The sequence below is a fragment of the Mytilus californianus genome, unplaced genomic scaffold, assembly GCF_021869535.1.
Source record: "Mytilus californianus isolate M0D057914Y unplaced genomic scaffold, xbMytCali1.0.p SCAF_5, whole genome shotgun sequence".
In the NCBI taxonomy this organism is placed as follows: domain Eukaryota; kingdom Metazoa; phylum Mollusca; class Bivalvia; order Mytilida; family Mytilidae; genus Mytilus; species Mytilus californianus.
In genome coordinates, this window is record NW_026262701.1 from 57,571,205 (window position 1) to 57,587,582 (window position 16,378).

At 31.4% G+C, this 16,378-nt stretch overlaps 1 protein-coding gene across 1 annotated transcript in view; it reads right to left on the minus strand.

Moving 5' to 3' along the window:
- Window positions 1-503: 503 nt before the first annotated feature.
- LOC127702955 (probable phospholipid-transporting ATPase IIB) overlaps window positions 504-16,378 on the minus strand; it is a 43,032-nt gene continuing 27,157 nt past the window's right edge. The window contains exons 20-26 of the mRNA XM_052207282.1: window positions 16,097-16,161; window positions 14,180-14,268; window positions 12,207-12,338; window positions 11,487-11,595; window positions 10,745-10,802; window positions 7,525-7,725; window positions 504-4,226 (exon numbers count right to left, since the gene is read on the minus strand). Of these exons, the coding sequence (XP_052063242.1) occupies window positions 4,093-4,226; window positions 7,525-7,725; window positions 10,745-10,802; window positions 11,487-11,595; window positions 12,207-12,338; window positions 14,180-14,268; window positions 16,097-16,161 (788 nt within the window). The 3' untranslated portion in view covers window positions 504-4,092. The remainder of the gene's footprint in view (window positions 4,227-7,524; window positions 7,726-10,744; window positions 10,803-11,486; window positions 11,596-12,206; window positions 12,339-14,179; window positions 14,269-16,096; window positions 16,162-16,378) is intronic.

The window sequence follows — 16,378 nt, forward strand, 5'->3', positions numbered from 1 at the left end:
TGCACCTGTCCTAAGTCAGGAATCTGATGTTCAGTAGTTGTCGTTTGTTGATGTGGTTCATAAGCGTTTCTTGTTTTTTATATAGATTAGACCGTTGGTTTTCCCGTTTGAATGGTTTTATAGCTTGCTGTTCGGTGTGAGCCAAGGCTCCGTGTTGAAGACCGTACTTTGACCTATAATTGTTTACTTTTATAAATTGTGACTTGGATGGAGAGTTGTCTCATTGGCACACATACCACATCTTCTTATATCTATAGGCTAATAATCACTAGATGAACTAACAATCAAACAAAAACAAATAAAAGATTACTGTCAAATTGATCATCTAGTGGGAGTTTAAATTTCATCATTTCTAAGGCAAAACCAACAGTCTCATTTTCATCTTTTTCATGTCCCTGATTTTGATATACCATAAAGATGAAATTTTAAACTAGAGTATATTTTCACGATTTTATCTTAACTGCAAAATCAGCAATAATATACTCTCATGAAAATTTAAAAAATAACCATAAATAATATTTAATGAAACAGAAATACCATTTGAATGATCATTACATGTAGCACTTGATGCAACCAACCATAAATAACAAACAATAAAATAAACTAACACATAACAACAACTAGTTTGTTAAAAATAAACACATAACAAAGTATACATACCAAGCATCACAAGTAACATCCCCACCCAAAAAATTTAGGATTAAGATCAAGAGATTAATCTTATTTTTTTCAAAATGGGTTTTCTATCGTATAAATCTTATATTTTTGTTTTGTTTCTTGTATTTTGGATTTGTTTGGTTTTCTTTTAAAGGGAGAGGTGTTGTTGTGTTAGTGTGGTTATGATAATTGAAAATGGAAAACAAATTATTTTTTTTTAATTTCACAGAATTTAATGTTATTGACAAAATTTCTGACAAATCAATTCAATAATTTTATTAATAGTCATCTGATTTTTAAATGTTTCTTTTGTTGTTCAGTATATGCCACACTTAGCTTTTGAAGCTAAAACTTATAAAAAGTATATTGGAAATGTAATAACAAGCCTGCTATGCTTTAGAAAAACGTTTTTAGCCCAGCAAACAGCAATAAGGAGTAGAAAACTGAAGCTGGAACTGTTGAAAACATTTTTGGTTTCAATTTTAATAACAAAGTATCTGTAAAGACCAACACTAAAATATAAGAAATATCTCTTAGTACAAAATGTCTATAAATGCTGACCACACAATAAATCCTATATGATGTATCCACTAGATGTGAGATTCCAGTGCAAAGTTATTTCTTACTGACAGGTAGTCTTTACCAATGCAATCTGTAAACGCAAAAAAATGATATCTGTGTTCACTGTCACATGATGAAAAATATTAGGGTCGGTAGATAGGGATTTTTTTTTTATTGTACTTTTTATGTTACCTTGAGTATTGGGAATATAAAAATAAGAAGATGTGGTATAATTGCCAATAAAACAACTCTCCACCAGAGACCAAATGATCTAGAAGCTAACAACTATAGGTCACTTTACAGCCTTCAATAATGAGCAAAAACCATACTGCACAGTAAGCTATAAAAAGCCCCTATATGACAAATGTGAAACAATTCAAACGAGAAAACTAACCAAGCCATTGTGACTTAGTGCTTAATGGAAAATGATGATGAAAAAAGGGTAGGTTGTGTGACAGTAAACACACATACTTTTTATATGGGCTAAGCCTAAATCCACTTGAGTTAATAAAATACATCCATTAAGCACTGTGCATGTGTACAGATAAGGGCTATTCCAGAAAAATAATGTAGGTGGGGAGAGGGGGGTTGAAAGGCAGTTTGTTTCAGCACCTGCACCCAGACAATTGTAACTAAGAACCGTAGTGCATTATAATGTGAAAAGTTGCTCCATCACCCATATATTATTAATAAAAAGTGCCTTCCAACCCTCTTTTTTCTGGAATAGCCCTAAGCAAACCAAGAGATATAGGTCCTGAAAACGCTATGGTAAGTTATACTTTTGGTAACACACTCTTACCACTTTAATCAAAGAAAGATATAAGGTGATTCAGAAAGGTAAGCATATCCTGCCTCAGAAAGGTAAGCATATCCTGCTTCAGAAAGGTAAGCATAACTTGCTTCAGAAAGGTAAGCATATCCTGCTGCAAATGCAAAATACTGAAGATTTCCATTTCCCTTGGAACTGTGAATTAATCATTATTCCTGGGATACTGATTTTTGCAGGTAAAGGAGAACCTTAAATTTAAATGTTCAACAAAATACAAATTTTCTATAGTTTTGTATGCAGACTTTTGAAAAATCATCCACGAAAATACAATTTTTCCCCCGAGTCCATGAAAATTGATACCAACTAAACTAAATGAATCCACAGTTATTATTTTCAAGGATAGAGAAATCTTGTACTTAGGTGGATACTAGATTTCAGGATTTCATGCATATAAGGGTATAGGAGATTTGAATTTTTTGTTGAAATCTTAAATTCAAGATTCACGTATATAACTATGAAATCAACAAAAAATTTGTACCCCATAAATAATAATGGATCCACAATATCTGAATAAAAAAAAAAGAATCATCAACAAATATATTCCTCTCATACTTTAAAATCAACTTTAAATACAAATCACATATGTATGGCAAAATATATTTACAAATCTACAATTGTTTTACACAAATTTACATTTTCACTTATAATATGGGACTATATATAATTGAATATCAATTATGTTCTACGAAAATAAGCAAATATAGATCCATGTGCCAGTATGATTTATTAATACACCTACAGAACCCTTGTATACTAATTTTAGTCACATCTCATAACATTTAATAATATATGGAAATTATTCCACAAATATTGGTGAATTTTGTCCCTTGTTCAATTTTACATTGCACAAGAAGTAATTTGAAATGTTCTAAGAGGGAAATATTCACAAACATTTATGTAATACTCTTTCCTTGCAGGTCATAAACTTTTGCAATATCACTAACACTATGTCACCATTTTCAAGCATTATTGCACAAGTGCAATGTCATAGAATATTGCATGATATCTTTTGATAATGTTCATACAATGATCTCAGGGAAATAACATGCATTTTGTATAGTACTATTATATTGTACGACCCTGAGAGTGCAGTAAATATTCTAAGAGGTGCAATTTTCAACAATGACAATTTTTTTTACTGCATGCGAAAACTTTCACATAATAAGAACTTAATGCTTATCTAATGACATTATTGTGTTGTCCAATGAGTTCACCGGTTACTGGAAATATTGCATACAAACTTTTGATAGTGTTCTAAAGATAGTCTTGCCTTGCTGTGCGATAAATATTATATGTGTTTTCAAATTTAAATCTAGTACATCATATAGTTGCCACTACCAAATAAATAATGTCTAATAATAATTACACATGTATTGTTTATTCAATTTAACTTAAATAAATAATGATTCTATACACATATTATGCCATTTTGGCAGGAGTGTTAAAAGAAGTAGTCATCCACAATAAGTTACAATGCAAAAAAAAAAAAAACTCATCAAAGAGACCAGGCTTAAAATTTTGTACTCCAGTCACATGCTTCGTCTACAAAAGACTCATCAGTGACACTGGAATCAAAACAGTTCAAAGGTCAAATAAGGTAGAATTTATTATTTGAATATTATTAATAGACATTCTAGCAAAAGTGCAAAAAAATCACACAATTGAATGTAGATTTTTTCATATCTTAAATTCAAGAATAAGAGGATTTTTTCAAACAGATTTGATTATTAAGTTACAAGCTAGCCTTTGAAAAAACAAACAAAAACAAATATGTCTTTTTGGCTTTTTTGTCATTGAATTGCTGCCAAATTGAAATATACACCAAATCTCCTTCATTGATAAACAAATGAGTAAATATTATCATAGTTAACTTTGTTTGACTAAAAAAGGTTAAAAAAAAACAAAATATGCGAAACAAACTCCTGCTGATTTTCGGTCTGGATTTCTCTTCTGAGTGAATGAAGATTTTTTAATTGTCAGTCAGTGATTAAAATGAAGAAAAAAATATTGTGAAAATAAAATAAAAAATATGGTATCAATGTTTTCTAAGTCAGTTTGGCATACACAGGTGGTGAGAATTTCTTTCGAATAAATTTAAGAATGTATAATGGTATACAGCTCACAGAAGTTATCACTAGCACTTTCCAAATAAAATCCCACGACTTCAAGAAATGTGAATCTGAAAAAGAAATAAAATAATTTATAGTCAGACTACTAATCTGAAATCTTTAGTTTGTCACAGGATTAACCTGTTGCTTTTCATAGTAAAAACAAGTAAATAATTTGTTTTCCTACACAAGAAAAACAATTTTGATAATAAAACAAGAGTGCACACGCTGAAATGTCTCGCCTACTATACTGACCATTGATTTTATGTTGATAGTCCTACATATAAAGTTTTACTGCAAGTATCACATTAACATTTATGATCCATAAAAATGAGGTCAAGGTCAAATAAACCAAGCTGGAAATACATGTACACCTTTAATACAATCCCTCCATACACAGAATATAGATGACCTATTGCTTATAGTATAAAAGAAACAGACCAAAGCATGGAAATTCTATACTGACCAATGAACCATGAAAATGAAGTCAAGGTCATTTGAACCCTGCCAGACAGACATGTACACCTTAAAATCATTCCATGCATCAACTATAGTTGACCTATTGCTTAAGGTATCTAAGAAAAAAAGTTAACCAGGAAAACTGAACATTGACCAATCAACCATGTAAATGAGGTGAAGGTCAGATGATACCTGCCAGACAGACATATACACCTTATAGTCATTCCATACACCAAATATAGTTCACCTATTGCTTAAAGGTTAAGAAAAAACAGACCAAAACACAAAAACTTAACATAAGCAATGAACCATAAAAATGAGGCCAAGGTCAAATAAAACCTGCCAGACTGACATGTACATCATTAAATATTTCCATACACCAAATATAGTTGACCTACTGCATACAGTATTAGAAAAACAGACCAAAACACAACAACTAAACATTTAGCAATGAACCCTGAAAATGAGGTCAAAGTCAAATAAAACATGCCAGACTGACATGTACATCGTAAAATATTTCAATACACCAAATATAGTTGACCTACTGCATACAGTATAAGAAAAACAGACCAAAACACAAAACTTAATATTGAGCAATGAACTGTGAAAATGAGGTCAAGGTCACATAAAACCTGCCAGACTGACATGAACATCCTAAAATATTTCCATACACAAAATACAGTTGACCTGCATACAGTATTAGAAAAACAGACCAAAACACAAAAACTAAACTATGACCACTGAACCATGAAAATGAAGTCAAGGTCAGATGACACCTGCCAGTTGGACATGTACATCTTACAATCATTACATACACCAAATATAGTAGACCTATTGCTTATAGTATCTCAGATATGGACTTGACCACGAAAACTTAACCTTGTTCACTGATCCATGAAATGAGGTCGAGGTCAAGTGAAAACTGTCTGACAGGCATGAGGACCTTGCAAGGTACGCACATACCAAATATAGTTATCCCATTACTCATAAAAAGAGAGAAATTAACATTACAAAAAATCTTAACTTTTTTTTCAAGTAGTCACTAAAACCATGAAAATGAGGTCAAGGACAATGGACATATGACAGACGGAAACTTCATAGCATAAGGCATCTATATACAAAGTATGAAGCATCCAGGTCTTCTGCCTTCTGAAATATTAAGCTTTTAAGCTGTTGACAAAAGTCGCAGGCTCGACAAAAACTAAATCATTAATATAGAGTTTATTGTGAACGATCTTCGACTTGTTTTTATACTATTTCACACTAGACTTTATTGAGCCTTCTTTAAGGGTCTTCTGGTTATTTTGACCATTTTGTAAAAATGCTTCTGTATATATCAGAATTCATTGTGGTTGTTACCAGAGAATGAACTACGAAATCTCAACTATCCCAGCCTATGGGTTGGTGTCAAATACTTTATTGGTTTATAAAAATGTAAGTGAAATTCTGAAATTGCTTCTACTGGTTGTGTTGGCCATCTTAAGAAAAAGCTTCAGTACACATCAGAATACCTTGGGTCTGCTCAATTAAAACATAAACAAGACCCAGGGAATGCACTTCGAAATCTCAACTATGGATGGGTTTCAAATACTACATGGTTGTATGTAAATGTACACGATTTTATAAAATTGTCTCTTTAGGTGGTTACCCTATTTTCAAAATGCCATCCCTAGATACCATGTACGTTTAAATGGAACGTCCCTCTGCAAACTTAATAAACAACCTTTATACCTTTATGGGAAATGTTTATAATCCATCTCTGTTTATCATATTGTTACAGTTATATGCCTTACAATATTGCCATAATTTTAAAATGTGTTAAGTTTCTGTTTTTATCGTCATTTATTTGCTTTCATTTTGTCATTTTCATCTTCAAGATAGCTTTTCCATTTTACTTAGATGTATAAAAATGATGTAACTCAATCACACAGAAATCTTTTTTGAAAGGTAATTTTATAGTATACATAACCCGTGGCGGATCCATGATTATTGAAAGAGGGGTGTAATTCCATAAAACTGAAGAAAAACTGTAGGCGAAATTTTTTTTGGACAATTTCATGGTAAATAAATGGAGAATGTGTCTATGGGCCACAGATGCCCCCGCTTGTAAAAACGGATGAGTCAACTTCCACATACAGATGCAGGATTCACGTAGTTAAGACTTTGTGATTATAAGCATAAGTTTCATAACATTTGGTTGAGGCAAACTAAAGTTAGAGAATGGAAACGACAGATTTAGCAATTTTTCCATTTATAGAGGGGCATAACATTAACTCATGAACGGTAAAAGTGACGCCACCCAATTTTGAACTTGATCAGTGTTTTGTGGTAATAAGCATTGTGTTTAAGTTTCATAACATTTGGTTGAGGCAAACTAAAGTAAGAGAACGGAAACAACAGATATAGCAGTTTTTCCATTTATAAAGGGGCATAACTCATGAACGGTAAAAGTGACACCACCCAATTTCGAACTTGATCTGTGTTTTGTGAAAATAAGCATTGTGTATAAGTTTCATAACATTTGTTTGAGGCAAACTAAAGTAAGAAAACTGAAACGACAGATTTAGCAATTTTGCATTTATAAAGGAGCATAACTCATGAACGGTAAAAGTGGCAACACCCAATTTCGAACTTGATCTGTGTTTTGTGGTAATATGCATTGTGTATAAGTTTTATAATATTTGGTTGAGACAAACTAAAGTTAGAGAACGAAAACCAATTTTGGGAACATTCGGGGACAGACAGGACAGACAGGACGAACGGACATGGGTAATACTTAATGCCCCCTCCGCTATGGCATAAATATGATATATTTCCAAATCAAAGGAGGAGAGTACACCCTTTACACCCCACCCTGAATCTGCCACTGATAACAATAAAATTACTATATTTACAAAAGAATAAACTTACCAAAGTATGTAAGCACTGCCAATGATGCTACATATATACATAAACTAAATATTTCTGCTAGTAACATCAGATAGTGCCAAGTTCTTATTGTAAGACTGACCATTAACAACTCCGTCAGGATAAGGGAGGTAAATGTTATGGACACAACATGCACAAAATCGTCTTCAAACAACCACAACGCTCCATAAATGATTATTCCACCTTCAATGAAAAAAATCGTCATTTTAATTATGTATAATATTCTTTACTTTTAATTATAAATATAATTTAAATATATAGTTTTGACACTATGCCGAATTAATGTTATAAAATGATATTTACAATATTTTCGATTGGTCACATAAATGTATGTATCAGTCAGCATGTGTAGTGTTAACTTCCAAGCATGCATGTAAGTCTGTTTGAATAAAATAAATCTATGTAATTGCTTGAATCACTTTTCTAAATCCAACTCTAGCTATCTCTGAGGTATGGTTACATTCATTCAGTAATTTTTTGGATTACGAACTGTTTAAGGCAATTAATCATTTCCTCATGTTTCCCAGAATTCAATGTAATACTGTCTACAGTAATCCATACCACAAAAACTTTTGGAATTTTCGGTACTCAATGCCACTACAAACCAGTAAAAGTCTGAAATGGCCTATATCTGTACTCGACTGTACTGATTTTTACTCGACCAGTCTGAATTGGTCTGAATTTTACTCGACATTACTCGACCCCAGTCTTAACCATACTCGACCGTACTGATTTGTACTTTACCCTTATCTTTGCCATTGAAAATAGTCTGAACTATTACTCGACCAGTCTGAAACAGTCTTAACCCATTCTCGACCTGTACTCGACCAATTTTTTCAGTCTAAACCATACTCGAACAAAGGTCTGAACAATACTCGACCAGTCTAAACCATACTTGACCAAAAAACCTATACTTTTTTTTATTTAGCTGTTAAAATTAATTTCTTTTTTTTCTGACATGACAACAGCCACAATAAAATAAACATATATATAAAAACATATTTTTACATCCTTACATGATTCTCAGATTTATCAAATAGAGATAGTTAAATTAAATTATCTTATATAATAATTTAATTATATTAATTTTAAAGTTTTAGAGTTTTGTTAAAAAAAAGATTTTCTTTTAACTAAAAACCACCCCTTTACTGAGGGTAATAAAACCTTATTAAGGTGCTTCTTGTTTGGCATGTGTTTTTTTTTTTTTTTAAACTTAATTTTCCTAAATTCCTTAAGAAAAACTATTTAGGTTTCATGGTTACATACAATAGTTATATAATTATCTTTTTAATGAGGTAACAACAGACAAAAAATCACTGAAATTGTTTAACCTTATATTAGAAATATATCTATTCTTATTATAATTTGGGATATATTATATATAATATATACCAAAAAGGGATAAAAAAATTAAAGAAATAGATAAAATTTTTCTTCTGATTAGTGGTAAAGTATAAAGTAATACCTCATGCTTGGGGCAAACTCATTAAAAAGATCACACCTGGTCAGAGAGTATTAATTTCTAATTAACATTCATTAAAAAATGAAACATCCTGTGAATCTTAAATCGCAAGGCCTTTTGAATTCACTAGATAAGTAATACACGAGTTTAAGAAAAAAAGGGCTTTCTTTTTACCTGTAAAACACACATGTACTGAGGTAAATAAACCTTATTAAAGTGCTTCTTGTATGCCATGTCTTTAATTTTGACAAAAGTTATTCAAATTTAATTGAAATAATTTTTTTCTGCAACTTTGGAACACATTTCCTTTTTTAAATGGTTATCAAGGATTGCTATGGAAGTTCTATTATCATGATTATATTAAATTCTTGGTTTTACAAAACAAAAGTGTGATTTTTAAAATTTAATAAGTTGCTTTATATACTATTTTAAATATATTTTAAGAAAAAAAATGTTAACTGCATTATTAACTAAACTCAACTGACACCATAAATCTATACGAGGCTTAAGTTAATGATGAAAATTGTCCTGTAACCATAAAATATATCTGAAACATTAAAAAAAAATTGAATAACATTGAAAACATTAGTCACAATTCAGTTTTGAGATTATTTGATCAGCTTGTTTTATTTTTATTTTAAAGGTGATATATATATGTAAGTGAGGATAAATATGGTGTTGAATTTATACTATGTTTATTGAGAAATTTTGGTTTCAATGCCATATTGAATACATTTTAAATTTCAAATTGTTGTTCAAATTTCTAGCCAGGGGAAATAGCTGTTAAAAACAGTTCCTTATAAATTGTTGAAATACAATAGATAGATACAAAAATTAGGTCTAGGTTGGTTAAGACTTAGTCGAGTATGGTTCAGACTAGGTCGAGCATGGTTCAGACTAGGTCGAGCATGGTTCAGACGAAAATAAAATGGTTAAGTACTGGTCGAGTACAAGTTCAGACTGTTAAGTGTGGTTCAGACTACAGTCGAGTATTATCAAGTAAATTTCAGACCAATTCAGACTGGTCGAGTAAAAATCAGTACAGTCGAGTACAAATATAGGCCATTTCAGACTTTTACTGGTTTGTAGTGTGCTCCTCAACTACGTTCTTTATTTGGCCTTTTTAACTTTTTTGATTTGAGCCTCACTGATGAGTCTTTTGTAGACAAAATGTGTGTCTGGCATACACAATTAAAAAAGCCTGGTATCTTTGATGAGCTTTTTTTCTTTGTTTTAAATGTCAAAATACCTCAAAACTTGCAGAAAGAAATTGTGACACCTATTGTTTTCTTTAAAAAATAAAAAGTATTGGAACAGAAATAATGGTGTTTGTTCCCTTGTGTATTTGACGTTTTTTTTCTGTCCTACTTGCTGTAAATTCAGAAATTATTGCGTGCATTTATTATTGCGATTTTTGAAGAATGGACAAAAAGTTGAGATTAATTATTGCAATTTCAGGAAAATCTGCATACAGATTTATGTATTAGATATCAGTATTTGAGTTATTATTTTTGCGATTTTCACTCAGTCGCATTAATCGCATCAACTTTCTGAATTTACAGTAACATTTTCTCTGCCAGTACCCATTTCTGATTCGAAAGAATCATCGCTTTAATATCCAGTATGAATGATGGTGTTATTAAACCAATCACAAAGCTTAAGAGTGTGCTTTTGAAATTATTACCCAGAATGCATTAGGTTCCAAAACATTCAATTGGAATTTGAAATTTTTTTACTTACCTTGATAGACACTAATTAGCACCCACATGAAAAATGTTTTGAATGACAGGGATCTTCCCTACAACAGATTAAGAATTATTTCAATAGAAAAAAATATGTTAGATATATGTCGATGAGTCAGCATCCTTTGACACTATAAATGTCTGAAAATAAGTACATTTGTCCCATAGTATTGAATCTCAACAATTCAATTGGTAAAGCGGGAATTCATATCAAAGTTTATACTCTGTGAAGGACTACATGACAGAGCTAGAAAAAATGCAATGACGTGCAGTGAGGAGAGTTTTTTTGCTCCGTGTTGAAGGCCTCACTGTGACTTTGAGATGAAGAACAGCAATAAAAGCACTGTTCCTTTGTTTTTTTGTGTGTTTTTTGCTGTGCATTTACTGATTTTGTGTCATGGATGGATACCCCATATCCTTTGTTTTTTTTTCTCTCTTACAAAAACCATTATAATATATTTTTACCTAATTCTTCATCAATAATTTGGAAGTTTTCTTACGTGTTATTAAAATAAGGTTGAATGCTTTGCTAACCTTGAATAAGTTAAACTGTGACCTGTTGATATTAACTTTCACAAATTTTGGTCTTTTGTGAATACTTGTCTTATTGGCAACCATACCACAGATTCATGAGGATTTATTTAATACAAAATATTTTGAAATGGAAACTACTTTTAGTGTGATGAAACATTTTTAAATCTTCAACTATATTTTCTTAACAAGACATATAATCTGATTACCTTTGTCAATTCCTTATACAATTCTGGATAAGTCATAGCAATTTCTGCTTTTACATCTTTATCAAGCACCAATGAAAATACAGGATACATGGTATAGACAGTAGAAAATCTAAAAACCAATGAAAATAGAGGATACATTGTATAAGCAGTCATTTATAAAACAAATGAAAATCAAAGTCAAAGGCATATCTATATTTCTTTGTAATTTTGGATTTGAGCAAATAAAAAAAATATTAAAACAGTAAAACAGTCATTCATGCTATAGAATACAAATCAACTGTAACAAAATCATATTTGTTAAATATCAAAATATCAAATTTTGCATTATTTCTTTGATTTGATGCATATATCTCATTTACTGTGAATTCATTAATACTCGTGGACTTCATGAGTATCGGTAAACCACGAATTTTAATGTTCAATGAAGTTCAAATTTTTTATAGGCTTGTATGGAGAATTTGACAAAACCACAAAATCAAATATCCATGAAAACATATTTTTCATCAATCCACAAACATTGGTATCCACAAAAATTAACGAATCCACAGTATTCTGAATTCCAAACAATTTGTATCTTGTTACTAAGCTATAGTGTTGTCAGTCTGAATGACAAATATCATGACAAGAAAGTTTAAAAAAAAACCATTGGTTCAGTCATTCTTGAATCAAATTAAATCTTCTGAAACTGGAAGTAATTATGCTCTTTAATATAATACTCACCCAACCATTAGGAAACCAGGAAACAGGGCTACAGAAGCAAAATAAAATACAGCACAAAATACAGCCTGCATGGTAGATATGATCAGTCCTCTGTGTATCACAAACTGACTTAATGCTGCAGATCTTTTGTAACTAAAATATATACGGTAGATCACAAATTTAAAATACAATCAGATAAGAGAGATATGGCCAATCATAAGAAAAAGAGAGGTTATAAGTTGAGGTAAAAATAGATAATTACAGTAGAACTTTATTTAGTCGCAGTCCAATGGACCGTACGAAAGTATTCTATTTATCCAAAGTTCGACTCATCTGAGGTCAAGAGTGCATGAAATATGGTATGAGATTTGTGCAAACTAGATATTTTGAACAGTGTATCTTTTTCCAATATGACAATTTATGATTGTGTATTCAAGCTCCATATTTGTTTGGTCCAACATTACAATGTGTATTTACAGATACTAAACATTCACAAATAAAATAAAGACACAAAACGTTTACAAAAGATCAGTCACTTTAAATGATGTAATCGTTAGTAGAACAAAACAGAGTTTGACGCAATAAGGTTTGACTGTATCTAAAGACACTTATTGAAGTAGTGGATAAAACCATCAACTTTATTATGTGGTTTGTGGTAAGTGCTGGCCTGTAACTCATTCATGTAAGTTAGATAGCTCAATTTTGCAGTATTACAAATAAATTCATTGTATTAGTTTTGGTCAGTGTTGATCTTTAGAGCTCAATTTATTAACAAACAATAAACTGTTAACACAGAGATATGTCTCGCCTATTTGTTATTTTGATATGCAAATGTTGAAATTAAAATAGCAATACTTTAACATGTAAGTTATGCAAATATTCAAAGTCAATGAATCATGACTGAAGGTACAGGGCTAAACAATCTCCATGGAAATGAGATGTGCCAATGCTAATTCAACTGCATACCAAATACCATTGATTTTTCATAAGTCGTTCCCTTTAAACAAACCTAAACACAAACATTAACTTGTAAACTATGTAAAAATTTCAGTCAATGAACCATGATGAGGGTGTGGGGCTATATAATCTCCATGGAAATGAAACTTGCAAATGCCAATAAATTTGCATACCAAATATCATTGACTTAACATTAGTGGTTCATCGTAAACTACCTAATCACAAACTTATACAAGGAAAACTAAGCAAAAGTTTCAAAGTCAATAGACCATGACTGAGGGGGGCAGGGCCAAATATTCTCCATGGAAATGAGATGTGCTAATGCTTATACAACTGCATACGAATTATCATTGACCTACCACTAACAGTTCCCATTAAACTGACCTAATCCCAAACTTGTACATGAAAACAAAGCAAAAGTTTCAAAGTCAATAGACCATGACTGAGGGGGCGGGGCCAAATAATCTCTATGGAAATGAGATATGCCAATGCTTATACAACTGCATACCAAATATCATTGACCTACCACTAGTGGTTCCCCATAAACTGACCTAATCACAAACTAATACATGTAAACTAAGCAAAGTTTCAAAGTCAATAGACCTTGACTGAGGGGGCGGGGCCAAACAATCTCCATGGTAAAGAGATTACTAGTGGTTCACCATAAACTAGACCTTATCACAAACTAATACGTTGTTGATGCCGCCGCCGCCGCTGGAAACAGCATACCTATGTCTCGCTTTTTGACTCTGTTAAGGCGAGACAAAAATCAAATTTTAATTTCTGCAAAACTTTATATAACTGACAAGAAAAGTCAACAAGACATTTAGTCACCAAAAAAAGGGCCCATTTTGTTTTATAAGTCTGTTGTATTTACATTGATAGTGGTTATAATGCTTTAATTACTAATTGGAGCCCACATATTCAAGATATTTATTACCTTAAAAATACAAGACCTATCATTACAAATATTCCTTAATAATGCTTTTATGATAGCTTGCTATGCTTCAGTTGTAATGATCTTAAAGTAAACTAACCTATTTCTACCATGAACCAATAACAATCTTCCAATAAAACTAAACTGGGTAATGGAAAAATCAGCTGCTAAGGAGGCTTGTTTACCTTCCTATAAAAGATAATGAGAATTATTAAGTATTTCTTATGAAATATTCCAGTCAGTATCTAAAATGAATAATATCTATATACTATCAATTCAAATTTTTTTTGTGATGTTTTTATTGATGCAATAAAATGCTCCGCTGGGCACAGCTTGATACAACTGCAGAGGTCGAACCCTGAACAGTTGGGCAAGTATGGACACAACATTCAAGCTTGATACAGCATTGAATTTGGATTGTGATTAAATATTTGACACAGCATAGGTTTCTGACACAGAATGAATGTGGTCTAAGAACTTAAGATCCATACACTTACACAAAAGTTATGAAACTAGAAAAATGCTTGTTTTTTGCCCCTTTTTTGGCCACTAATTCCTAAAATGTTGAGGCAATTACCCCCAAATCAATCCCAGCATTCCCTTTGTGATATGGAACTTTGTGGTACAATGTCAGAGAGATCCATACACTAACACACAAGTTATGTCTGGAAGTTACAAAAATGCTTATTTTTGGCCCCTAATTCCTTAACTGTTGGTACCATAACCCCCAAAATCAATCCCAACCTTCCTTTTGTGGTATTGAACCTTATGGTAAAATTTCATAGAGATCCATTCACTTAAACTAAAGTTAGAGTGCGAAAACCAATGTGTCTTCGGACGACGACGATGCCAACGCCAATGTCACACCAATATACGACTGCAAAATTTTTTTGCGGCTGTATAAAAAATGTGACAGGGTAAAAATCCACTTATTACAACTCAGTTTATTTCTGAAAGCATTGGAACAATTTACAAATTTGGTGGGTCTGAATCACTTTTCTTGACTTACCTTCATTAGGGATGCTCAAAACAAAAGTTTTAAAGCTGTAGATTTATAAATACTTGCAGAGCTACATGACCAAAAAGGACCTAAATAGAATAGCCAAACACCAAGGCCAAAGGACAAGGTACACCTTTTACCAAAAGATAGTCTTGAATTTGAACTTTATCATAGAATGTCAATTAAGGCCACACTTAGTTTCTCAAATGGGTCTCTTTCGAAAAACAGTAAAACTAAAAAAAAATCTCTTTATAAGAGTCTGAAGATCAGAAGAGGCAGCCAAAGCTATCAATGCAATAAAACTGTTATAAATTATGAAAAAACAGACAAAAACTGACGTTACAACATAAATAACTTAAAATCTAAGTGTCAACTTATCAACTTATAACGTGATACGCCTAAAAGAAATTATTACAACTATTTCTATGAAAAATTTGAAGTGTTTGGTCAAATTAAAAAAGACATCAATATTTTAGGGTCAATTTTAACCTTTTATGAACCTTCTCCTTTGCTTGAAGGAGTCAGAACCTTAAATTCTTAATAATTTCAAGAATCATAATCAAAAATTCTTTAAACTGTATATTAAAAATCATGTAAGTGACAAAACACTGACTACTGGTCTCAAGATCTATTTTTAACTCAAATGCAAAAGAAACAGAAAAATTCAGAGTTCCAGATTCTAATGCATTCTGGTTAATATTTTTTAAAGCGTAAACAAAAATGTTGTCATTTGCTAACAACCTCCTTAAATGGAAATTCAACCTAAGATGTGACAGTATTTTCATTATGGGGTACAAACAATTATATTACCTATGATCCTTTAGAGTATAAAAAGGGAAGTTTTCAATGTCTGGTCCATGAATTAAAAAAATTGAAATCCACTGGACAGAAAATCTAAATTGATCCCTCACAGTAAGTAGCCTTACTACCAAGTGAGTATGTCAGTATTTCATATTAAGTTATTTGCAAATATACATGTATGAAAAGTTTCATACAAAATATATATGTATGACTTACCTTTCCAACAATTCCAATACCAGCATTTGCAGCTTGGATCATACTAACATCATTCCCTCCATCACCTAAATAAAAAATATAATCTGATATATTACACTTGACTCAGTTAAACATTGACTGACATTTTTATTCTATAAATTTGATGCTACTCTCCCAACTAATACTTTGGAGTAATGGCATATGTTAATTCCTATTCATGAAAAAAAACTATATACATTTATGTGTTTGTACTATTAATGGTCCGATGAGTTTATCATATGGAAACATCCAAATGACATAACC